The sequence below is a fragment of the Podarcis tiliguerta genome (genome assembly GCF_965153285.1).
Source record: "Podarcis tiliguerta genome assembly, chromosome: 13".
In the NCBI taxonomy this organism is placed as follows: domain Eukaryota; kingdom Metazoa; phylum Chordata; class Lepidosauria; order Squamata; family Lacertidae; genus Podarcis; species Podarcis tiliguerta.
This window is the reverse complement of record NC_139546.1, coordinates 51,025,287-51,051,513: the sequence shown is the minus strand read 5'-3', so window position 1 is coordinate 51,051,513 and position 26,227 is coordinate 51,025,287. Positions and strand designations below refer to the sequence as shown.

The 26,227-nt window shown below is 47.3% G+C and overlaps 2 protein-coding genes across 3 annotated transcripts in view; both read right to left on the bottom strand.

The window, feature by feature from the left end:
- The window catches only part of LOC310663118 (asialoglycoprotein receptor 1-like), a 36,493-nt gene extending 10,266 nt beyond the window's left edge, over nucleotides 1-26,227 (bottom strand). The window contains exons 1-5 of one of the 2 annotated variants that reach the window (XM_083410752.1): nucleotides 26,120-26,187; nucleotides 7,506-7,613; nucleotides 3,729-3,833; nucleotides 1,775-1,900; nucleotides 568-663 (exon numbers count right to left, since the gene is read on the bottom strand). In XM_083410752.1, coding sequence (XP_083266878.1) covers nucleotides 568-663; nucleotides 1,775-1,900; nucleotides 3,729-3,801 — 295 coding nt within the window. In that variant the 5' untranslated portion in view covers nucleotides 3,802-3,833; nucleotides 7,506-7,613; nucleotides 26,120-26,187. Of the gene's footprint in view, nucleotides 1-567; nucleotides 664-1,774; nucleotides 1,901-3,728; nucleotides 3,834-7,505; nucleotides 7,614-26,119 lie in introns of both variants that reach the window. The other variant, XM_083410751.1, reaches the window with a different exon arrangement.
- Nucleotides 15,000-24,835, bottom strand: LOC310663117 (asialoglycoprotein receptor 1-like). Its single transcript, XM_083410750.1, has 8 exons — nucleotides 24,727-24,835; nucleotides 22,770-22,895; nucleotides 22,563-22,658; nucleotides 21,652-21,723; nucleotides 20,792-20,884; nucleotides 19,610-19,761; nucleotides 16,618-16,724; nucleotides 15,000-15,183 (listed from the first exon to the last, which is right to left on the bottom strand). Exons 1-8 carry the CDS (start codon nucleotides 24,794-24,796, stop codon nucleotides 15,033-15,035), a joined length of 867 nt encoding a protein of 288 aa, XP_083266876.1. The 5' UTR covers nucleotides 24,797-24,835; the 3' UTR covers nucleotides 15,000-15,032.

Here is a 26,227-nt window from a genome sequence, read left to right as displayed (position 1 = left end):
CTTGTTAAAATTTTGGTCATCCTGATTTCTGACTCTTCTGGTCCTTTTAGCCGTTTCAGCATATTATCTTTTTTTTAAAAAAATAATATTTATTGGAAATTTAAAGTTACAAGAGAAAGAAAGAAAGAAAAACAGGAAAAGCGAAAAAACAGAATTAACAATACAAATCAATAAAAAGAGAGTAAAAAAAGAATACAATACACCAACATCAAAAACAAAAACAAAAAAGTAAATTTAAAAACAAATCCAATAATTCCATATTCTTATCTTCGTTAACTTATTTCCTTGACCGCCTCACACCTCCCTCTTTTGTATTCTAATTATTCATTAACTCAGCAAATCCTTTCCATCTTTCATTATATTCTGTCCTTTAATTATCTTAATTTATTTTGGCCTTATCTTACCATAAAAAGAAAAAACCCTATAACTAAAAAAATTATTTGTACATAACATAACATTTCCGTTTCAGCATATTATCGCCTGTCAACTTCACCTGCCATTCTTCTCTGGACGTCCCTATTCCCATCGGAGGAATGTTGGAGGGTATGCAATGCGTCCTTTACGTACCTTTCTGCTGGAGGGAGACGATCCCGCCACCAATACTTTGATTCAGACTCGTGAGCGTATTGCGCATTCCTGATAGCTGAGAGCTGCGTTGACTGCCTGCAGTGGGGGTAAGAATCCAATAATGTATTTGCTGGATCCAGCCCAGCACCCTGTTCCCACTGTGGTCCAGCAGGTGCGGCTTAGAAGAAGCCCACAAGCTGGACATCATCTCAGCAACACTCTGCCAACTGGCGAATTCCGGTGTTATAAGAAAAACTGCTCTTCTGTCCCTTATGGGGTCTCCAAGAGCCCTTAGAGAGTCCTTATGTAGGTTCTCTATCGGTAGGAGGAAATAACAGAGGCCAACCAGAGAATATTGAGAAGCAAAGCAGCTAGTAAGCCTGATTTTTATTGAACTGTTGCAACAGGGTCCCCACTCCCCACATGCAGGAGGGAGGAGAGGAACCCAGAACATTCCACAGGGCAGGTGCCACTACCGAGAAGGCCCTCTGCCTGGTTCCCTGAAACCTCACTTCTCGCTGGGAGGGAACTGCCAGAAGGCCCTCGGAGCTGGACCTCAGTGTCTGGCTGAACGATGGGGGTGGAGATGCTCCTTCAGGCTTACTGGGCCTTTGAGGCCGTTCAGGACTTTCAAGGTCAGCACCAACACTTTGAATTGTGCTCGGAAACGTACTGGGAGCCAATGTAGGTCTTTCAAGACCAGTGTTATGCGGTCTCGGCGGCCGCTCCCAGTCACCAGCCTGGCTGCCGCATTCTGGATTAGTTGTAGTTTCCGGGTCACCTTCAAAGGTAGCCCCACGTAGAGCGCATTGCAGTAGTCCAAGCAGGAGATAATTAGAGCATGCACCACTCTGGCCAGACAGTTCGCGGGCAGGTAGGGTCACAGTCAAAGGTAGCCCCACTTCAAAGGGCAGTCACAACATGTGGGGGAAGAAGAGAGGGAGGTGTAGGTGGGGTGGCCCACAGCTGCCAGCCCCATATTCTCCCTTCCTGTGTCTGCATAGGACTCCAGCCGCGCACTCAGACCCTTCATTGTGCTCCTCAACCTCTGCCTGAGGCCTTTTCACTGAACACTCTTCCCTTCCTTCGACATCCACCTACCCCCTTGATCTTCAATATTCTCCCAATGCACCCCGCCCTTTTCTCATCATTATTATTTTCATAATGTCATTCCCCCACGTCATCCCTCAATCCTTGAAGCACTCACCTTTGGCACCAAAGACAATGACTGCGATGGTGAGGATGGCGCCCACTCCCAGCAGGATCAGGACCAGGCGACGGCTGGGGCAGATTCGTTGCCTCCATGATAGGCCCGGGGAGCATTTCTGGGAAGCTGAGGAGAAGGGACATCGGTCAGGAATCCACCCTCAACTCCAGCTTGCGTTTTAGATCTTCTCCAGTAATTTATCTGTCAACGTTGCTTGACACTTCTGACACCACTTGGCTGCAACACTGTGATGTTTATGAGCATTCCAAGCAACCAGGCAGCAAAAACAGTCGGGATGTTTGCAGGCCAGCTTCTCTGAGGGAAGGGGAAATTGTCACCCAGGGGGAAAGTGGTTTCACACAGGCCCTAAAGGAAAGGAGGAGTTTTGTAGGGAAGCAGAGTTCATAGATGGAGGGGAAGCTCAGAAAGAGGGTGATTGAAGGAAGGGTGGAAATCAGGCCACAGTTTGAGAGGAAGAGGAGGTGGAGAAGTGACAGGGATCAGAGGCAGAAAGATTATGAGACGGGGGAAAGTGTGGGCTGAATTTGCCCAACTGGTTTGTTGATTTACAAATTCCTAGCACGGTATGGTCCGAAGTAGCCCATAATTTCATGGCCACAGAGCTATTCCCGTAGGCTCTTTAGGAATGCGGAGACATGACTTTGCCACAATAAGTGGACTTAAAACATATCGCACATTTTATCCAGCAGCGTTTTCCCACAGCTCTTTGAAATGTTTCCTCCTCAGTAATTACAAGGTCCCCTGTAATCTTAATTATCGGCTTTCTCTTTACAGTTTCTGCCTCTTTTACTGCTGACTAATCACATGACAAGTCATGACTAATTTCCCAGCGTCACTGAGCAGGAAGCACTAAAAGGCAGAGCAGGTGCAGAGGGAGGAAGGAAGGAAGGAAGGAAGGAAGGAAGGAAGGAAGGAAGGAAGGAAGGAGGGAAGGAACATTTTAACTGAAGGCACAGTAGCCCCAAGGAACCCCAATCCCAATTCCAGAGAAAAGGACTAGTGGAAAGTCAACCCAAGTTTTATGCAGTTACAATAGGAGTTAGATCTGACCGTATGGTGTGCTTATTTCTTGAAAGAATCGATCCCAAACTAGTCCTTGCTCTTTTGGAAAAATGGACACTAGTCCACATAGCATTGCTAACTGTCACGATCCTGGTCCATCTCGCGAGGACCCCATTAATACAGTGGTACCTCGGGTTACAGATGCTTCAGGTTACAGACGCTTCAGGTCACAGACTCTGCTAACGCAGAAATAGTACCTCGGGTTAAGAACTTTGCTTCAGGATGAGAACAGAAATCGTGCTCCGGTGGCGCGGCGGCAGCAGGAGGCCCCATTAGCTAAAGTGGTGCTTCAGGTTAAGAACAGTTTCAGGTTAAGAACAGACCTCCGGAACAAATTAAGTTCTTAACCCGAGGTACCACTGTATTGTCTTGCAGCAGGTTGAACAAGGTATAAAAAACAGGTAAAGGACCCCTGGACGGTTAGGTCCAGTCAAAGGCAACTATGGGGTTGCGGCGCTCATCTCGCTTTTAGGCCGAGGAAACCGGCGTTTGTCCTCAGACAGCTTCCCGGGTCATTTGGCCAGCAGGACTAAACCGCTTCTGGCGCAACAGAACACCGTGACGGAAACCAGAGCACACGGAAACGCCGTTTACCTTCCCGCTGGACTGGTCCCTATTTATCTACTTGCACTGGCGTGCTTTCAAACTACTAGGTTGGCAGGAGCTGGGACAGAGCAACGGGAGCTCACCCCGTCGCGGGGATTCGAACCACCGACCTTCTGATCAGCAAGCCCAAGAGACCTGGGTCCCTTCAACCTCTACAGTTCTATGATTCTTTGCAAGCATGCCAGAAGGAGACTTCTTACGAGCCTTTACCTATGCGGACCTCGTTCCCCACACATCTTTTCGAAGTCCCGTCTGGACTACACACCTTTTCGGAGCTGTATTTCGTCGTCGTCATCCTCCACATCCACAGCTGTGAGATCCCGGTAGTCCTGACTCATCGTGACTCTGGCTCCGGAACAAGACCAGGCGCCTGGAAAGACACGGAACCCTGATGCCTGCATGTCAGAATCGGGCGAGGAGGCAGAACATGGTCTAAAGGATTGCTTAAGCTAGGCTTCTCAACCTGGTGACCTCCAGCTCAGTTGTTTTGAATTACAGCTCTCATTGGGAATCCTATAAAATCCTATAAGGGAGATCTCTAACACATGACACACAGGGTGGGACTCCCGGAACCAGTGGACCCAAGTGCCGAGAAAGGTAAAGGGACCCCTGACCGTTAGGTCCAGTCGTGGACGACTCTGGGGTTGCGGCGCTCATCTCGCTTTATTGGCCGAGGGAGCCGTCGTACAGCTTCCGGGTCATGTGGCCAGCAGGACTAAGCCGCTAATGGCAAACCAGACCAGCACACGGAAACGCCGTTTACCTTCCCGCCGGAGTGGTACCTATTTATCTACTTGCACTTTGAAGTGCTTTTGAACTGCTAGGTGGGCAGGAGCAGGGACTGAGCAACAGGAGCTCACCCCGTCGTGGGGATTCGAACCACCAACCTTCTGATTGGCAAGCCCTAGGTGACAGCAGCCACAAAATTAAAAGACGCCTGCTTCTTGGGAGAAAAGCAAGGACAAACCTAGACAGCATCCTAAAAAGCAGAGACTTCACCTTGCCAACAAAGGTCCGTATAGTTAAAGCCATGGTTTTCCCAGTAGTGATGTATGGAAGTGAGAGCTGGACCATCAAGAAGGCTGATCGCCGAAGAATGGATGCTTTTGAATTCTGGGGCTGGAGGATACTCTTGAGAGTCCCATGGACTGCAAGCAGATCAGACCTCTCCATTCTGAAGGAAATCAGCCCTGAGTACTCACTGGAAGGACAGATCCTGAAGCTGAGGCTCCAAGACTTTGGCCACCTCATGAGAAGAGAAGACTCCCTGGAAAAGACCCTGATGTTGGGAAAGATGGAGGGCGCAAGGAGAAGGGGATGACGGAGGACGAGATGGTGGGACAGTGTTCTCGAAGCGACCAGCATGAGTTTGACCAAACTGCGGGAGGCAGTGGAAGGCAGGAGTGCCTGGCGTGCTCTGGTCCAGGGGGTCACGAAGAGGCGGACACGACCAAACAACAACAGGCTCTGTGGTTTAACCCACAGCGCCACCCGCGTCCCTAGACCCCAACAAAACTTCAGGGAGAGCTTTCTGACGGTAAGAGCCGTCCAGCAGACGGGTTGAGCTGGATGACCCTCAGAGTCCCCATTCCGACCCCACAGCTGGTTCTCTGACCTCAGAAGGTGGTGGTCAGCAGAGCCTCAGACAGCTGTCTGTCAGGGATTCTCCAGCTGCAATTCCGCGGGGGGCGGGGTTGGACTAGATGACCCCCGGGTCCCCCTTCCAGGATTCTAGGATTCCATGACTTCAAAATGCAGCGTGAGGCCCAGTCCGCCAGGAGAAGATTTATAATGAATTGGAAAAAATGTTGAAATATACATTTATTAAGAAAGCAGAGGCCTTTCTTCTTGGAATAACAGGTCTGGAATTGCCCAGGAAAGATGTTAGATTGTTTTTGTATGCCACAACTGCAGCTGGAATTTTGTTAACCAAGAACTGGAAAACACAAGAAGTCCCAACAGTGGAGGAATGGCAGATGAAGATGATGGACTTTTTGGAGCTAGCCGACCTGACGGGACGAATCATATGATCATAGAACTGTAGAGTTGGAAGGGACCCTGAGGATCATCTATTCCAACCCCCTGCAATGCAGGAATATGCAGCTGGTCCATACAGGGATCGAACCTGCAACCTTGGTGTTATCAGCACCATGGTCTAACCAACTGAGCTATCCAGCTATCCGCGACCAGAAGGAGGAGGAGTACCAGGAGGAATGGAGGAAATTCAAAGACTATTTACCGTATTTTTCGCTCTATAAGACTCACCAGACCATAAGACGCACCTAATTTTTGGAGGAGGAAAACAAGAAAAAAAATATTCTGAATCCCAGAGGCCAGAACAGCAAGAGGGATCGCTGCGCAGTGAAAGCAACAATCCCTCTTGCTGTTCTGGCTTCTGTGATAGCTGCGCAGCCTGCATTCGCTCCATAAGACGCACACACATTTCCCCTTACTTTTTAGGAGGGGAAAAGGTGAGTCTTATAGAGCAAAAAATACGGTAGTTAAATATGCTAAGATAATTTAAATAGAAATACTTGCAAACTCTAGATAGGCTTAGGATTTAAATATGTGATGTTATAGAACAACATGTTTAAATTTAAAATGAAAAGAAAGGAAGACGTTAATCGATTAAGTAAATTTTATGAGAAATTTGTTTTGGAAAACCGTTATAATGCTATATATTGAAACTCAACCAGGGGGATTTGAGGAAGTCATATAACAATGTTATCAAGAGTGGAATAATTACAAATATTAAAAAATAAGAAATTACAGTGGTGCCTCGCAAGACGAAAAGAATCCGTTCCGTGAGTCTCTTCATCTAGCGGTTTTTTCGTCTTGCGAAGCAAGCCCATTGGCGGATTAGCGGATTAGCGCTATTAGCGGTTTAGCAGCTATTAGCGGCTATTAAAGGCTTAAGGGATTAGCGGATTAGCTGCTAAAAGGCTATTAGCAGCTTAGTGCCTTAGAAAAAGGGGGTGGGGAGCGGGGAAAAACCCCCAGGAATCGCAAGGCATTTTCGTCTTGCGAAGCAAGCCCATAGAGAAATTCGTCCTGCGAAGCACCTCCAAAAAGGAAAACCCTTTCGTCTAGCGGGTTTTCCGTCTTGCGAAGCATTCGTCTTGCGGGGCACCACTGTACTTGAAAGAGACAAATAGGCCTAGGATTAAACTAAGTTATAATTAAATAAATGGGATTTAGAATGTTAAGAAAAGTGAGTAAGATGGACTATAATTGGAAATTGTTTTAGTTTCATAATGATATTGGAAAGCTGTTACTTTTAACTACAAGGAAACTCAGAAGGGAGGGACTTGAGGAAGTCAACCAAGATGTTTAAAAGGTTGGATTTGTGAAGAATTAAGTTTGTTGTTATTGTCTGTTTATTGTTCCTTCCCCCCCCCCCCCTGTTTTTGTGTATCACACTTCAAAACGACCTTGACAGATTAGAGGACTGGGCCAAAACAAACAAGATGAATTTTAACAGGGAGAAATGTAAAGTATTGCACTTGGGCAAAAAAAAATGAAACTCCTGACAGTAAGAGATGTTTGACAGTGGAATTTGCTGCCAAGGAGTGTGGTGGAGTCTCCTTCTTTGGAGGTCTTTAAGCAGAGGCTTGTCAACCATATGTCAGGAGTGCTCTGATGGTGTTTCCTGCTTGGCAGGGGGTTGGACTCGATGGCCCTTGGGGTCTCTTCCAACTCTATGATTCTATGATTCTGCTTTGTGGCTTGTGTTATCATTGTGGGAAATCTAATAATTTAAAAAAAAAAAATAGTGGAATAATTACAGTTAGGATTTATGTTTGTTTGTTTGTTTATAAATTTTGGAAAAACTTTAAAAAATTTGAAAAGGGAAGCCCAGTCCGGTGAGCAGCGACCCGGACGCCTGCCCTGAAACCCTGTCCCTAAAATGGCAGCTTTGTCCCTCTCGCCACGAGAATGCCACCCAGCCAAATTCCAATTCCTGGGTGGGTGCTACCAGGCAGCCCTTCTCCCAGCAAGCTGCCCCCAACCCAAACTGGGATTAGGATTCCCCCAGTCCTACCTTTACCTTTTTCCTCGTCTCCCGGGGGAGGGTGTTCAGGGGCTCCTGACGTCTCCCAGTTTGGCCTGGAGCTGGCTGGTGATCTTTGCCCTGTCAACACGCCGCCTTCTGCAGGGAACGGTCAAATCTGAGAGCTTTCCAAAATCACAGAGCAGTGCCAGCAGCATCACGGGGGCACCCAGTTTCCGGGGTTTGCCCCCTCCCTCCCTGATACTTTACCCTCAGGCTTCCTTTTAAAAGTGGAAGTTTAGCCAACAGAGGAGAACCAAGGACAGAACAAAAAGTACCGAGTTAAACTCATTTCTCCACCCACGAAGATACAAAAATGAGGAAATGTTTTATTATAGATTATATATATATACACACACACACAAATACAGTGGTACCTCGGGTTACATACACCAGGTTACACACTCCGCTGACCCAGAAATAGTGCTTCAGGTTAAGAACTTTGCTTCAGGATAAGAACAGAAATCATGCTCTGGTGGGGCGGCGGCAGCAGGAGGCCCCATTAGCTAAAGTGGTGCTTCAGGTTAAGAACAGTTTCAGGTTAAGGACGGACCTCTAGAACGAATTAAGTACTTAACCCGAGGTATCACTGTATTTGGAATAGGTTTTATTAAACTTTTTTTTAAAAAAAAAACTTTGATAAAAAGATATTGGATATTTTTTTTAATTCAAAATTAAAACAAGACATATTATCCAAAAACATATCATCCTTGTTTTCCCCCCATTCCAAGATAGCACCCGTTTTCTATAAACCAATACTTTCTTCAGTTCTTAAACCCAGATATCATAATTTTCATTTTCTTTTTCTCTCAAAAAGGAGTTTCCAATCTTTAGTAAATATTGACAATGGTTTTTCTCTGATTAAACACCTCAGCTAAGACCAATCATTTTAACAATAATTCCTCCATGGTAGGTAATGGTGAATCTTTCAATCTTTGGGCATATAAAAGCCTCGCCGCTGTGCTCATGTATTGAAATAATGTTCTATAGTCTTTTTCCAATTACATATCCATTATTCCTAACAGGAAAAGTCTTGGCTTCAACTGAATGCTAAGCTTTAAAATCGTCTGCATCAGTGTGTGTATTTGTATCCAATATTTCTTAGCTTTTTTACAAGTCTACCAAGCATGATAAAACATCTCTTCCTATTTTTCACACTTCCAGCAAACATTTGGAACATTCTAGATAATTTCTCCAGAGTTGGATACCATTGATACACTGTTTTATTTAAAAAGTTATTTAAAATCAGAACACAATGTGAATTTTAACCTTGTAATCAATCCATCTGCAATTTTTTTGCCCATTTAATCAAATTCCCACATGAAAGAGGTTTAGAGAACTGCCGGATGAATTATTTAGTTTGTGTGTGTTATTAAATTTTCTGTTTTACAGTTTAAAATACTCATTTCACATCCTTAAGATATCAGTGACTTCCCATCTTCTCTTTCCATGGATAAATTTAAATATCACAAATCCCTGTATATTTTACAAATACTAGACCATTCAGTATTCCACTACAGTTGTACTTCAGAAGCAGAAAGGAAGCAGTCTGTTCAACTTCCAAAACTTTCGGAAACCAAGACGCAGCTTTTGATTGGCTGCAGCAAGTTCCTGCAGCCAATCGGAAGCTGCGGAATCCGTGTCAGGCGTTCGCAAACTGGAACAATCATTTCTGGGTTTGTGGCGTTCAGGAGCCAAAACATTCGAGTCGCAAGGGTTTGGGATCCAAGCTGCATCTATCAAAACTTGTTTGCACTGTTGAATTTATCTGAATGCTGCCGGCGTTTTCACTGGATGAATTATTTGCGTTTCTCCCTATTTATCTGTTATTTATTTAATGTACTTCTTTACCACTTAAGGCAGTCTCTAAATGTTTTTAAAAGTGGGCTTGGGGTTAAAGGACATAAAAACATACTAACAGCTTGCTCCATCAGGCCAACGACCCATATCTAGTCTAGCATCCTGTCCTTGTGGTGTAGAACCATCATGGCTATTTGCTGTGAATAGCCTTCCTTTCCGTGAATTTGTCCAGTCCTCTTTTAAAACATTAAAAGCTTCCCTAAACAGGGCTGCCTTCAGATGTCTTCTAAAACTCAGGTAGTTGTTTGTTTCCTTGACATCTGGTGGGAGGGCATTCCACAGGGCGGGCACCACCACCGAGAAGGCCCTCTGCCTGGTTCCCTGTAACTTGGCTTCTCGTAGTGAGGGAACCGCCAGAAGGCCCTCGGAGCTGGACCTCAGTGTCCGGGCTGAACGATGGGGGTGGAGATGCTCCTTCAGGTCTACTGGGCCTTTGAGGTCGTTTAAGGCTTTCAAGGTCAGCACCAACACTTTGAATTGTGCTTGGAAACGTACTGGGAGCCAATGTAGGTCTTTCGGGACCGGTGTTATGTGGTCTCGGCAGCTGCTCCCAGTCACCAGTCTAGCTGCCGCATTCTGGATTAATTGCAGTTTCCGGGTTACCTTCAAAGGTAGCCCCACGTAGAGCGCATGGCAGTAGTCCAAGCGGGAGATAACCAGAGCATGCACCACTCTGGCCAGACAGTCTGCGGGCAGGGAGGGTCTCATCCTGCGTAGCAGGTGGAGCTGGTAGACAGCTGCCCTGGACACAGAACTGACCTGCGCCTCCATGGACAGCGGAGAGTCCAAAATGACTCCCAGGCTGCACATCTGGTCCTTCAGGGGCACAGTTGCCCCATTCAGGACCAGGGAGGCCCCCACACCTGCAAGAGGGGGAGTGAGAGAGAAGAGAATGTTCCTCTGCCCACTTCCTCCAACCAGGCCCCACTTCTTAAACTCCCATCCCCTTTTCCCCAAACCCTGTGACCTCAGCAGTGGAAGAAGCTGGAAGTGGAATTATTTATGCTAAATATTATCCGGCAATGTTTCTCCACGTGGCCAACTGCTTTGTTCCAGCTTCCTCTTTTGCGCTGAGCTGGTAGGGGAAAGCTGCTGACGGAGACACGTTTGGGGTTTGTCATTTCCCTAGAATTCAGGGGCACACCTACAGAAGTCATTCTAGGTCATGTAGGACAGCCGGGTCATGATTCACAACAACACAAAATTAACTTATGAGACTCTTTCCTGCAAGACGTGACTGTGGCTTGGGGAGTAATGGTGCATTTTGTATAGTGTGTGCACGCTCAGAGGATGACCTCCAAACCATCCTAAATATCTTCTCAGAAGCTTATGAAAAGCTTGGCCTATCGCTCAACGTCCAAAAAACCAAAGTGCTGCACCAACAAGCACAAAACAACCCCTCTGCAGCGCCACAAATCCAACTCAATGGTGTAACGTTGGAAAATGTCGATCACATCTCCTACCTGGGCAATTATCTTTCCACAAGGGCCAACATTGTTGCCGAAATTCAGCATCGTCTGAGCTCTTCGGGTGTGACTTTCTCCTGATTGAATCGCAGAGTGTTTGAGGACCAGGACATTCGCAGGGAAATCAAAATGCTTGTTTACAAAGCTATTGTACTACCAACCTTACTGTCTGCTTGTGAAACATGGACCACTTATAAACGCCATCTCCAACTCCTCGAAAGATTCCATCAACGGCGTCTCCGGAAATTTTTACACATCACTTGGGAAGACAGGTGAACTAATGCCAGGGGACTGGAAGAAGCAAAATTCATCAGTGTTGAAGCAATGATTCTTCAACAACAACTTCGTTGAACTGGTCATGTTATTGAGATGCTTGATTATCACCTTCCAAAGCAACTACTCTATTCCGAACTTAAAAATGGAAAGCGTAATGCTGGTGGTCAACAAAAGAGGTTTAAGGATCCCCCAAGGAAAATCTTTAAAATATGTAGTATAAACACCAACAACTGGGAAACACTGGCCTGCGGGCGCTCCATTTGGAGAACAGCCTTTACCAAAGGTGTTGTGGGCTTTGAAGGCACTCGAACTCAGGACGCAAGGGAGAAACGTGCTAAGATAAGGCACGCTTGGCAAATCCACACCGTGATCAATTCCTGCCCGGAAAACTATGTCCCCACTGTGGAAGGACAGGCGGATCCAGAATTGGCCTCCACAGTCACTTACGGACTCATTGTTAAAACTGTGTTCAAGGAAGAGATTGTTACTTGGCTATGAGAGATCGCCAAAGAAGAAGAGGAAGAGGAAGAAGAAGAAGGAGGAGGAGGAGAAGGAGGAGGAGGTGTATTTTTAAGCAGAGGCGCTCATCAGGATGGCTCACCCTTCCACATTCTCAAGGAGCGCCCCAAAATGTAGTGGGGAGGAGAGGGGGAGAGAGAGAGAGAGAGAGAGAGAGAGAGAGAGAGAGAGAGAGAGAGAGAGATTTGCGACTGAGATATGCCCTAAAAACACCTGCAACTTTGTCCTTCTGACTTCATATGCTGTGACCATCTGTAAATGATTACAGTTGCATTTTAATGCCGTTACAGCATAAGAATTCATAGGTATCATAAATAAAATGAATAAAATAACATGAATGAGAGCAATCCTGAAGCCATTTTGACTCTGAATGACCCCAAATAGTTCCTCTGCGGAGGGAAATATATTGGGGAAACCTCTCTCAATGATTCTTTTCATTTTCAAATCCTGCTTTAAGGGCATATTCTGTATATGCACAGGGCAGGTCTCTGACCTGGACTCAAGAACTAAAATATGTACCATCTCAAAAAACTGGCTCAGACTGGCCAGGTAATTGGTGACCATTATCAGGTATCTTGGCAGACAGGAGAGAAGCCATGCACTCAAATTTCTGTTGTAGACCGCCTCTTTCTGTGGCATGTGTGGGGTGGTCTTTGGCTAGGGGGTTGGGCAGTTTCTAAAGTCTTTAAAAGTTCTTGTACACCTTTGTTCTGGGTCCTTGCCTCCTTGCAAGGTAGGGCACTCTGTGGCAACAGAAAAATAAAGATCTGCTTTGCTTTGACTGAATTCTGCCTCCATCCATTTTTCTCTGACTGATAATAGGCTTAGGGGACAATAAGCTCCTCGATAGAGTGTTGGGCTGTAAAAGCCAACCCCAAATTTTTCTATAACAGTGCAAAAATTTACCATAGCATCTGCATTTGTGAGCATATTCCTTGGGCAAAGAACTTCAAAAATAATGTAACATTGACAGACGGCTGTGTTTTGGTTCATGTGCAACTTTGGCAGACTTGTCTTTAGATGAGAACTGAGTCGAATTTCTTCAACCAACATGTAATATATATTTTTTAATTACAAAGTTTTATTCATATTTCATGCAAACAATAACCAATGGAAAGAGACAACACCAAAAGTTGGGAAATCATCAGTGAGACCGTTACACAACGGTAGTGAATACCGTACTACATTTTAAACCAGGCATGTCCAAAGTCCGTTTTGGGGGAGTTATGTACTGAAGTTCTCACCCTGGGCCAGCAGGGGGATACTGTAGATAGTTTTCACTCACGTCCACATATGCAAATAAGGGATCGAAAGCGACGTTCCGTGATTGGATAGTTACAGAAAATGGTTACTGTTGCGTTCTCGTGGAGCTCTATATAAGCAGGCTGGCTGAACCCTTCAGTTCAGTTCTGTTCTGGCCTGTGAATAAACAAGAGCTGTTTGAAGAATCACTGTGTCGTCTGATATGTTCACCCACTATTTAGTTTATTTGCTGGGGTAAAATCCTAAAAAAAAAACATGGTTGGCCCTTTGGTCGGCCCTCATGACTCTTCACTTCATCAAATCTGGCCCTCTTTGAAAAAAGTTTGGAACGAACTCCTGGGTTTGGAGAGCCAAATTTCATTTTTGGGTGCCAGTGAGGATTCAAGCAGATCTGAAACACAGGATACGAAACCCCACCAAATTGCACAAAATGGTCCTCTTTATTCCTTGCCTTTTATCACCCGAATCTTGTGGGTTATCTCCTCAGCAATGGCAACCATTTTTGTACCACTGTTCCAAAACCAGGTCCGTTAATTCCACACACACCCCATTTTTGTGCAATAGAAAGTCTGGCAGCTACTAAGAACCATGTTGAGAGGGGTTGGTTGGGGTCTGTGTTTCTTTCTTTTTTTCAAAAATTGTATTAATTTTCCACATTTATGTATTTTTCAACATTTTTTTCAACTCATTATAAATCTTTTCCTAGAAGTCCTTCACCTTGGGACATGTCCACCACATATGATCAAAGGTGCTTTCTTTTTCTTTGCACTTCCAACGTAAATGATCATTCGTGTGGTAAATCTTTGCTAATTTTACCGGGGTTAAGTACCATCTATACTTCATTTTCATAATGTTTTCTTTTAATGCAGTACATGCAGTGAACTTTACCCCTTTCTTCCGCAACCTTTCACAATCTTCTAACATTATACTGTGTCCAACATCTCTTGCCCAATCTATCATTACAGATTTAACTTGTTCATCCTTTGTATGCCACTCCAACAATAAATTATACATTTTGGATAGGTTTTTAACATTGGTATCTAACAACTCTGTTTTCCAATTTGGATTTTTCCGTTGCAAAACCTGCTGGGGTCTGAGTTTCTGCTGGAGGTCAGATTTCTGTCGTATGGGCATCGCTGGGGGGTCAAGAGGACAGTTGCCCTCCAATCAAGTAAATAAATAAAAATACTTAACTAACTGACCAATTGCATTGCAGGTAACTCGGTTCTGGGCCCCACTAACTTAAAGCCTGCCCCCCTAAAATACCGTATTTTTCGCCCTATTGGACGCACCGGCCCATAGGACGCACCTAGTTTTCGGGGGGGGGGGGAAATCAAGGGAAAAAATATGATTCCCCCCCCCCTGCAACGGACAGGGTGCACGCAGCCTGTGCGCTACTCCAAGACCTTCTCCCTGCTTTTGCAGGAGGTGGCAGAATTCCCCCACCTCCCGCAAAAGCCCACAGGAGCTGTGCGCGACTCTTACGGGCTTTTCGACCAGGAGGGACTGAAACGGCCAGTCAGTCCCTTCTCCCTCCTTGGGGAAAAGCCCCCAAGAGGGGCGCGCTCTTCAAAGGCTGTGCGGCTCCTGCGGGCTTTTCTACAAGGTGGGGGAATTCCCCCCCCCCGTAGAAAAGCCAGCAGAAGCCGCGGAGCCCCTTTAAAGAGCGCGCGGCTTTTGCCTGCTTTTGTGGGAGGTGGGGGAATTCCCCCATCTCCCGCAAAAGCCCACAGGAGGGTTGGAGAGTAGGGCCAGCCCCCCATCCTCTGGGGCTGGCTATGGGGGAAGCGCTGCTTTCCCCACCGCCAGCCTGAAAGCCGGGTCGGAGAGTAGCGGGAAGGCTTCGCGCGCCTTCCCGCTGCCCCCCATCCTCTGGGGCTGGCGATGGAGGAGGAGGAGGCACTGCTTTCCCCCACCACCAGCCTCAAAGAATAGACTCTCCTGGTTTCAGCGGAAGCAACGCAAAGCCTTCAGAGCGCAGGCTTCGGATTCGCGTTGCTATCGCTGAAGCCAAGGAGCCTGCATTCGCCCCATAAGATGCACACACATTTCCCCTTCATTTTTGGAGGGGGGAAAGTGCGTCTTATAGGGCAAAAAATACGGTAAATCCTGGTTACACCCAATTTCCGCCGCCTTAATCGGTCATCTCCATCTCGCAGATCCAGCCAAAGTCGAGAGAGCAGTGGTCGTCGGTCCAGCGGCCGTCGCTGTGGAAGTGGACGCAGTTCTCTCCCCCCAAAAGTCCATGGCTGGAAGAGTTATCCGGCTGACCTGGAACCCAGTCCCTGGACGGGGGCACGGGGAGGGAAAGGAGAGGTGAAGACACAGGTCGCGATCCTCAAAACCACCTCCAGGTTCAGGCCCGGGAAGCAGGAGCACGGAATCTACTTGGTTACTTAGCAAAGGGGTTGAGAGGTTGAAAGTCTAGGTCCAGAGGGGCAGGCTAAAACCACATGCTTTGATGAACCATTGCCCTCAAATTAGGGTTTTCCCAAGTCAGGAGCACCCCACACCCTGAGATTGCAGGGCCTATATCTGAGTCTTAGGGGTGGCCCCTGGTGAAGTCCGGGAGTGATGTCACAGGGGGTGGGGCCTAGAGAATCTATGCAGTAATTTGGTTCAGAAACTTCAACCGGCGCAGAATTCAGCGGCCAGATAGCTCAATGGATCAGACGGTTTGAGCATATTTCACCGATCTTGGTCCGACTGCACTGGCTACCGATTAGTTTCCGGGCCCAATTCAAAGTGTTGGTTTTGATCTCTAAAGCCTTAAACGGCTCAGGATCTCAGTACCTCAAGAACCAACCCAGACCCTAAGATCATCTTCTGAGGCCCTTTTTCATGTGCCATCTCTTTGAGAGATTTGGAGGGTGGCAACACAAGAACGGGGCCTTCTCTGTGGTGTCTCCCCGTCTGAGAGATGCTCTCGCCAGGGAAGTTCGCCTGGTGCCTTCATTATACACCTTTAGGTGCCAGGCAAAAACGTTCCTTTTTAACCAGGCCTTTGGTTGATCTTATTGGCATCCAACACCCTTTTAGAATGTGGCTTGGGGGGGGGTATTGGGTTACTGCTGTTGGTTTGATTTTCTATGTTGTGGTCTTGTTGTGAACCGCCCTGAGACTTCCGTGTATAGGGCGGTGTATAAATAATAATAATAATAATAATAATAATAATAATAATAATAATAATAATAATTTGCAACAACAGAGATGAATTTTGGTTTGATTTTCTATGTAGTGGTCTTGTTGTGAACCGCCCTGAGACCTCCATGTATATGGCGGTGTATAAATTGAATTAATAATATTAATATTAATAATAATAATAATAATAATAATAATAATAATAATAATAATAATTTGCAACAACAAAGGGAAGAGGGAGGAGAGGAGACAGTCCCCTATTCTGCTCCCAGAGCCGCAATTCCCAGAGTGATTTAACAATCAACCTCTCCTCCCAGGGAAACCTGGGAATTGTAGTTCTGTGAGAGGAACGGGCACTTTCACGGAAGTCTCCCAAACAAGCCACAGCTCCCAGAATCCTCTGGGGGGAAGCCAGGACTGTTTAAAGCTGTACCCCAGGGCTTTGAACGTATGGTGTGAAGGTGGCCAAAGTCTTCGCCCCAGAAGGACTTTGGCGGGGCCTGCTACTTTACGGCACCAACCCCTAGCGTTCCCCGCATTGCATTATGGGTTGGCCGCACTGCCGCCTGTGAACTTACCCTTGGCGAAATGTATAGGGCCTGCCGTCCACCCACTTCCAGCTCCCGCCGGTGTAAGTCAAGCCGATCCACATATACTGCGGGCGCACACGGACGGCCACAAATTGCTGGCGTGGAAAAAAGCACAGAGGGGAGGGAAACAGAAGGATCTCTTAACTTGCTCTCAGTTTCCACCATCTCAAATTCAGTTCTTTCCATTTCCACATCAATTTTTTAATTTTTTGGAGAACCCCAATGAAAACTCATTAGCACGCTAGCGCTGATGACACATCCTCAACGCCATTTTGCAAGGGGACTATTAAAGTTCCTGTGGCGTTAACATATGAGAGTGTTGGAGGTGAAATAGTTAAACAAGTTACCCAATCAGAACCCAGGGGGTGGAGTCAGAGGGACTATAAAACCAGCTCTGGGAGGGGCGATGGGGAGAGTTCATTGGGAGGTTGGTTGGAGTGGGAGTGAATTGGGATTGAGTCTGTGGGCAGGCTGAGTTAGTGTAGTGAAATAAGCTGAGTCAGGAACAGTTAGGGGCTAGGAAGACGAGTAAATATATGAGAGGTGCTTTAGTGAGTGAGAGCAGTTAGCGGAAGTTATAGGTCTGGATAGGCACCCCATGAAAGTAATTGACCGATACTGTTTATGAAACCACACGCTTGTTAAACTGCAATAAATAAACAGATGTTTGTATTCCAATTTAACCCTGACTGGCCTCCGTATTGTACCAGGTCGGGCCTGGGTGGTGGCAGTGAGAAATCAAGTGGTGGCACAGGGATCAATAGACGGTGAAACGTCCGGGGACCCTGTGTGATCGCCACAGTTCCCAAACACGGGGCATTCTGGTATGTCATCACCACCAATATATGCATCTTTATGCTCACTTTACCCTGGTATATGCATTTTTGCAGGTATTACTTGGCCAAAGAATTTCATTACAAAATTCAGAGTGCTGTGATTTCCGAGGGAGAGAGAGAGAGAGAGAGAGAGAGAGAGAGAGAGATGGAAATTGTAAAATTCAGAGAGCTGCGATTTCCAATTGAGAGGGAGGGGGAGAGAGAGAGAGAGAGAGAGAGAGAGAGAGAGAGAGAGAGAGATGGAGATTGCAAAATTCAGAGAGCTGCGTTTTGCAAAATTCGGAGGGCTATGTTCTGGTTCCTATAAATGAAACAAAATCAGATTTCCTGAGAATGCACAGAGGGTCCCAAAGTATCCTCCAAGATACACTGTTGAACATACAGTAAAGGTAAAGGGTAAAGGGACCCCTGACCATTAGGTCCAGTCGTGGCCGACTCTGGGGTTGCGGCGCTCATCTCGCTTTATTGGCCGAGGGAGCCAGCGTACAGCTTCCGGGTCATGTGGCCAGCAGGACTAAGCCGCTTCTGGCGAACCAGAGCAGCGCACGGAAACGCCGTTTACCTTCCCGCCGGAGCGGTACCTATTGATCTACTTGCACTTGACGTGCTTTTGAATTGCTAGGTGGGCAGGAGCAGGGACCGAGCAACGGGAGCTCACCCCATTGCGGGGATTGGAACCGCCAACCTTCTGATCAGCAAGTCCTAGGCTCTGTGGTTTAACCCACAGCGCCACCCGTGTCCCACTCTGAACATACAGTAGGCAGGAGTAATTCCCATAATCATTTCCGCCCGATGATTAAAATCAGTTATCTGTCCTTCCGCAGCAAGTCATAGGCCTCAAGAAGCCCCCATTTGCTGATCTCAACAATAGGGAGTGTCTGTCAGAAAAGAGGCAGCCTCTCAGATTTTATTCTCTCCGTCATCAAACATGCAGCGCAGGGGGCAGACCTGCAAAATCCCCAGGCCCCTACCTGTTCCTCATAGGAGTTGACGATCCCCAGGTGGGCGTCTCGGGCTTCGCAGTCAGCCTTGGCCTCCCGAGTTGGGACTCCCAGTAACAGCTTTTCCAAAATATGTCCCACCCTTTGGGTCAGCAGGATTAACCTGAGCCCTGAGTTCAAGTTGCCGTTGGGTGGAGCTCAGTAGGCTCCCAGCAGCCTTTGCTCCCCCACCCACCCCTTTCTCTGCCTTTCTGGAACAAAGGAGCCATGCGGTGTGGCTCCCAGCTATATAAAAACCAAGTGAATGAAACATCTCTCTAAAATGAGATATTTGCTGCCTGCATCTTTGCTAATGCAAAAACGGTGTGATTCTTTTGTAAGGAAACCAATATGTTTTTTCTTTTTAAATCCTTTCAAATCTTTTTCTTCTTTGCTCTACTGCCAACAGATTGTGACTTGTTTGCTGTTATGCCTGGAACTCTGTGAGTAAAACCTTCATCTATTTGCAAAGCCAAGCGCCTGTGATTTATTCTAGCCTAAGTATTTTTGTGGGGGATATCTGTTTAAAGGTGGAAGTGGGCAGATGTAAATCTAACCAAGTTTCAATGTGCTTGGAGCAATCTTCTTTGGCAATCTCTCGTAGCCGAGTAAGATTGTCTTCCATAAACATGGTTTTAACAATGAGTGCATAAGTGACTGTGGAGGCCAATTCTGGACCCACACGTCTTTCCACAGTGGGAACATTGGTTCCCAGGCGGGAGTTGATCACGGTGTGGATTTGCCAGGCATGCCTTCCTCTTAGCATGTTTCTCCCTTGCGTCCTGAGTTCGAGTGTCTTCAAAGTCCACGACACCTTTGGTCAAGGCTGTTCTCCAACTGGAGCACTCACAGGCCAGTGTTTCCCAGTTGTCGGTGTTTATACTACATTTTTTTAGTGCTAACTCTGCTACACATCTCTTCCAAACCGCTCTCTCCTGTGGAGTATTGCTTTCCTAGAGATCCTGCGTAGGTTGTATTTCTGTACATTCTGTACATTCTCTTCTAAGCTACCCTGGCACTGCTAGCTCGGAATGTCTAAGTGATGTCATGACCTTCCTATCTAACTATATACATCCTCTCCTTATCACCGCAGACTGGAAGAATGTTAAGTGCACTCTGTATAATCTCTGAGTACCACCCTATCAAAACCCACTGGGCACCTACCTGTTCCTCAATGGAGTCGATGATCACCAGGTGGGCATTTTGGATTTCACAGTTGACCTTGGCCTCCTCCCAGGATTTACGCTTTCCAGACTCCCAGTAACAGCTTTTACGAAAGAAGTCCCACCCTTTCGGACAACATTCCTTTGGGTTAGCTGGAAGATCAGACAACACAAAGGGAGGAAGATACAGGGAGCAATAGTCAAACTCTGTATAGACCCAATGAAACAGCGGAAGTCCACTGATTTCAGCCAGAAGACAGACTATCAGGTCATGTGTCCCCAGCAGTGACCAGAGGAGGAATGACCGCAGAGAGGAGCACAAAGAGAAGAAATGCCACAGTACATATGCAGCAGCACAACCAGACAACTTCGGTCGCCCCAGCTGCAACAAAACACATCTCTCCCATATCAGTCTCTACAGCCACAACAGGCGATGTAATTCTCCAACATCTTCAGCCCAGTAGACCTGAAGGAGTGTCTCCACCCCCATCGTCCAGCCCAGACACTGAGGTCCAGCTCCGAGGGCCTTTTGGCGGTTCCCTCCCTGCAAGAAGTGAGGTTGCAGGGAACCAGGCAGAGGGCCTTCTCAGTAGTGGCCCCCGCCCTGTGGAACGCCCTCCCACCAGATGTCAAAGAGAACAACAACTACCAGACTTTTAGAAGACATCTGAAGGCAGCCCTCTTTAGGGAAGTTTTTAATATCTGCCGTTGTATTAGTAGTAGTAGTAGTAGTAGTATTATCCTATGCTCTTGTAAAATGTGGTTTTTGGGGGTTATTGGGTTGTTGTTTTAATTTTGATTATATATTTTGTTTTTTTATATTTTGTTTTTGTTCAGTGCACCACCCTGAGACCTCCGGGTGCAGGGCGGTATATAAATTCTATTATTATTATTATTATTATTATTATTATTATTATTATTATTATTATACCGCCCTTCATCTTAAGATCTCAGGGCAGTACACAGGATAAAAACATGAATACGGGATAAAAACATGAAGCTAAATGAAACAAAACAGCAAAACGATACCCCCCCCCCCAAAAAAAACCAGGCACATTTAAAAGGCTATAGAATATTAATCAGTCAAAGGCCTGAGGAACATTTTCGCTGAGCGTCCCTGGGGAGAACCTCCCACCTCTTTAGCCCCCTACCCCACCCGCTTTCCGGCTGCCCCCCTCCTGACCTGTTCGGTTGTTCTTGAAATCCTCCAGCTCGCAATACATGAGTCGAAAGCTATTTTGCATGTCTTTCAGCCGGGTCAGGAGTTGCGTCTTGGCTGGTGAGAGCGAAGAGAGAGAGGAAAAAAAACATAAAAGGGGGTGTATGGCTAGATGGGAAGCCACATTTGACTTTCAGAGGGTGAAATGCACACAGATCAGCATTGGGAGAGGACATGTTGTTGTTGTTGAGTCGTTTAGTCATGTCCGCCTCTTTGTGACCCCCTGGACCAGAGCACGCCAGGCCCTCCTGTCTTCCACCGCCTCCCGCAGTTTGGTCAAACTCATGCTGGTTGCTTCGAGAACACTGTCCCACCATCTCGTCCTCCGTCGTCCCCTTCTCCTTGCATCCTCCATCTTCCCCAACATCAGGGTCTTTTCCAGGGAGTCTTCTCTTCTCATGAGGTGGCCAAAGTCTTGGAGCCTCAGCTTCAGGATCTGTCCTTCCAGTGAGCACTCAGGGCTGATTTCCTTCAGAATGGAGAGGTTGGATCTTCTTGCAGTCCATGGGACCCTCAAGAGTCTCCTCCAGCACCATAATTCAAAAGCATCCATTCTTTGGCGATCAGCCTTCTTGATGGTCCAGCTCTCACTTCCATACATCACTACTGGGAAAACCAGAGCTTTAACTATACGGACCTTTGTTGGCAAGGTGATGCCTCTACTTTTTACCTGTTCTCACAGTGGCCGCCCAGTTGCCTCAATAGGGAAACCCACAAACACGATCCGAGCACCAGAGCGATTCAGAAGTATTGCTGCCTTCAAAAGTGATTGCCCAAGTTCTCTGTGGAGATATTTTGCACCAGGTTGTCCCTCCTCAACTCACCTGCTTCTGCTTTCTCTGCTAGCTCTTTGACCTTCCCCTCTAGGTCCTTCATTTTCGCTTCCGTATCTGCCTCTGCAAATGCACAAAGTGGGGTTGGTAGCGATTGTAAAAAGGTAGCTATTGTTGGAGGCTATTGTAAAAAGCTGAAGACACTAGCAGAGCTGACATAAATTCTGCAACACAGTAGAGTGGTACCTCTGGTTGCAAACAGGATCTATTCCAGAGGCCCGTTTGCAACATGAAAAGCCCGCAACCTGAAGCGCCGTATCTGCGCAGGTGCGCGGTGCGATTTGGCGCTTGTGCGGTGAAACCCGGAAGCAACCCTTTTCGGTACTTCCGGGTCGCCACGGAACGCAACCTGAAGAAACGTAACATGAGGTATGACTGTAGAAGAGTTTGGATTTGATATCCCGCCTTTCACTCCCTTTAAAGAGTCTCAAAGCGGCTCACATTCTCCTTTCCCTTCCTCCCCCACAACAAACACTCTGTGAGGTGAGTGGGGCTGAGAGACTTCAGAGAAGTGTGACTGGCCCAAGGTCACCCAGCAGCTGCATGTGGAGGAGCGGGGAAGCGAACCCGGTTCCCCAGATTACGAGTCTACCGCTCTTAACCACTACACCACACTGGCTCTCCTGTATAGTAATAGTATCTGACCATAGACAATAGAAGGATTGGATATGTATTAAAGGACAGAAACCGACAATAGAAAGGCGTGTACAATTTATGAGGAAGCAGGAAACCAGTTGGAGGGAGAGAGGGAAGTCACGAACTCAGCGGAGCAAATGCATTTGATTGATTATTGCAATGTTGTTATATTTTATGTTTTATTAATATAATAAAAATATATTGAAAAAGCAAAGAAAAGAACAGGTTTCACTTTCCTTTCAACCCACAGTGCTGCCTTGACTTACCCTTGTGCTGGGAGGAGACCATCCCTTCACCAACACTTCGATTCATGCTTGTGATTTCATCCTTCAACCCCAATAACTGAGAGATGTGCTCACTGCCTGGGTTGGGGATAAGAACATAAGAACATATGACATGGATCTTTTAAAGCAATCCAGACTGGAGGCCACGACAGACTTAAACGTTTTCCCTTCAAATGATGAAGCACTCACCTTTGGCGCCAAAGATAATGATTGCGATGGTGAGGATGGAGCCCACTCCCAGCAGGATCAGGACCAGGCGACGGCTGGGGCAGATTCGTTGCCTCCATGATAGGCCCGGGGAGCGTTTCTGGGAAGCTGAGGAGAAGGGACATCGGTCAGGAATCCACCCTCAACTCCAGCTTGCGTTTTAGATCTTCTCCAGTAATTTATCTGTCAACGTTCTTTGACACTTCTGACACCACTTGTCTGCAACGCTGTGATGTTTATGAGCATTCCAAGCAACCAGGCAGCAAAAACAGTCGGGATGTTTGCAGGCCAGCTTCTTTGAGGGAAGGGGAAATTGTCACCCAGGGGGAAAGTGGTTTCACACAGGCCCTAAAGGAAAGGAGGAGTTTTGTAGGGAAGGCTGCAGAGTGAGCAGAGTTCATAGATGGAGGGGAAGCTCAGAAAGAGGGTGACTGAAGGAAGGGTGGAAATCAGGCCACAGTTTGAGAGGAAGAGGAGGTGGAGAAGAGACAGGGATCAGAGGCAGAAAGATTATGAGACAGGAGAAAGTGTGGGCTGAATTTGCCATACTGATTTGTTGATTTACAAATTCTTAGTTATAGCGTGATCAGTAATAGTTCGTAATTATATGGCATAAGGATGGGACGCGGGTGGTGCTGTGGGTTAAACCACAGAGCCTAGGACTTGCTTATCAGAAGGTCAGCGGTTCGAATCCCCACAACGGGGTGAGCTCCCATTGCTCGGTCCCTGCTCCTGCCAACCTAGCAGTTCGAAAGCACGAAGTGCAAGTAGATAAATAGGTACCACTCCGGCAGGAAGGTGAACAGCGTTTCCGTGCGCTGCTCTGGTTCGCCAGAAGCGGCTTAGTCCTGCTGGCCACATGACCCGGAAGCTGTACGCCAGCTCCCTCGGCCAATAAAGCGAGATGAGCGCCACAACCCCAGAGTCGGTCACGATTGGACCTAATGGTCAGGGGTCCCTTTACCTTTAATCATGTAGCAAGTCATCACTAATCCCTCAGCGACATTCAGCAGGAAGTGCCAAAAGGCCCCACAGCTACTGTGGTGGGTGGTGGAGGGAAGGAAGGAACATTTTAACTGAAGGCACAGTAGCCCCTATGAACCCCAATCCCAATTCCTGAGAAAAAGGCTAGTGGGGAGTCCGCCTACATTTTATAGAGTTGCAATGGGTTTGTAGGTGTCAGATCTGTATGATGTGCTCATTTATTGGAAGTAATCAATCTTGAACTTCTCCTTGCTGTTTCGGGAAGGTAGGCACTGGTCAACAGAGCTAGCTTCACTGACTTCCGTGAACCTCACCCATCGCACAAGGACCCTGTGGCTACTCTTAGCAGACAGGCCAGAAGGAGACAGGTCAGACTGGGGACTGGGAGCGGCCGCCGAGACCATATAACACCGGTCTTGAAAGACCTCCATTGGCTCCCAGTACGTTTCCGAGCACAATTCAAAGTGTTGGTGCTGACCTTCAAAGCCCTAAATGGCCTCAAAGGCCCAGTAGACCTGAAGGAGCATCTCCACCCCCATCGTCCAGCCCGGACACTGAGGTCCAGCTCCGAGGGCCTTCTGGTGGTCCCCTCCCTGCGAGAAGTGAGGTTACAGGGAACCAGGCATAGGGCCTTCTCGGTAGTAGCACCCGCCCTGTGGAACGCCCTCCCACCAGATGTCAAAGAGAACAACAACTACCAGACTTTTAGAAGATATCTGAAGGCAGCCCTGTTTAGGGAAGCTTTTAATGTTTGATGTATAACAGTATTTTAATATTTTTTGGGAAGCCGCCCAGAGTGGCTGAGGAAGCGCAACCAGATGGGCAGGGTACAAATAATAAATTATTATTATTATTATTATTATTATTATTATTATTATTATTAGCCTTTCCCTATGTAGACCTGCTTCCCCATATCCCTCTTTGCCCACGTCAAAATCCCACCTAGGCGACATACCGTTTCGGAGCTGAATTTCACAGTCACCCTCCTCACTCATTGTCACAAGGTCGTTGTAGTCCCGGCTCATTGTGAATCGGGCTCCAGAACTGGGTCAGAGATGCCTGTGTGGAGGGCAGAAGGAGGTGAGAAGTAAACGAAGAGCCAGGGTGAAGTTAAAGGAATGGTGGAGCTAGCCTTCCCCCCCCCCCCGGTGCCCTCCAACTGTTTTGGACCACGAGTCCCATCCGACCCAGCCAGCTGCAAGAGGGCAAGCTTTTAACTGAAGGTACAGTAGCCCTGAAAAGCAGTCAACACCCAACACATCTGGAGGTAGCCCTGGCACATGGACAGGCCAGACCAGGGGCCACCAAAGAGATCTGGGTGCTGCGGATCATCTCTGTGCTACCCCTGACTTCTACTCCATTTCCGTAAGCTCCTTCTCAATGTCAACAAGACTGGTCTTTGTGGAGGTCTTTGTGGAGCCCCCTGTCGTCTCACGGACTATTGACCCATACACCACTAATCCGCTGCCACCAACCAGGTCCTCTCTGGTAAAATCACTTAGTCTCAGTCAGGTTCTCAAGGTAACAAAGAAGAGGAGACGCAAACAAAGTTTAACTGCATTCCAAAAGTTGTTACTCTTTGCCTTCTTAAAGGTAAAGGTGAAGGGACCCCTGACCATTAGGTCCAGTCGTGGCCGACTCTGGGGTTGTGGCGCTCATCTCGCTTTACTGGCCGAGGGAGCCGGCGTACAGCTTCCGGGATTGGGGTTCCTTGGGGCTACTGTGCCTTCAGTTAAAATGTTCCTTCCTTCCCCCCACCATCCACCACAGTTTACCTTCCCACTGGAGTGGTACCTATTTATCTACTTGCACTTTGACGTGCTTTCGAACTGCTAGGTTGGCAGGCGCTGGGACCGAACAACGGGAGCTCACCCTGTCACGGGGATTCGAACCGCCGACCTTCTGATCGGCAGGTCCTAGGCTCTGTGGTTTAACCCACAGTGCCACCCGCATCCCATGTATAGTATAGGTAGGTATTATATGGAGTAATGTAGTATGCTTTACGTTATGAAAATTAGGTAGTGTGTTGTCTATGTGTTTTATATGTTAACAAAATAAAAAAATTAAATGAAAAGTGCTATGAGACCACTTTGAACAGAACCGGCTTCCCCCAAAGGATTCTGGGAGCTGTCGTTTTCTTCAGGTGCGGACAGTTGTGAGGAGACCCGCTTCTTACCCTCACAGATCCCCCCCCTTGCTCCTCGTCTTGAAGTCTGTTTCGAAGTCCTGCCCCAAAAGGCACCCCCTGCGCATGAGAATTCGCGAGGACATCGCCCACCCAATCCCAGTTCCCTGGAGTGCCACCCAGCAGGTCCCAACTGGGATTAGGTGCCCCCCCCCAGTCCTACCTTTGCTTCTTTATTCGTCTCTCAGGCAGCGGTGGATCAGGGTTTCTGTTGTCCGCCTGAGGCTCGTGGGTTATCTTGGCCCATGTGCTTCCTTCTCCCGGGGGACGG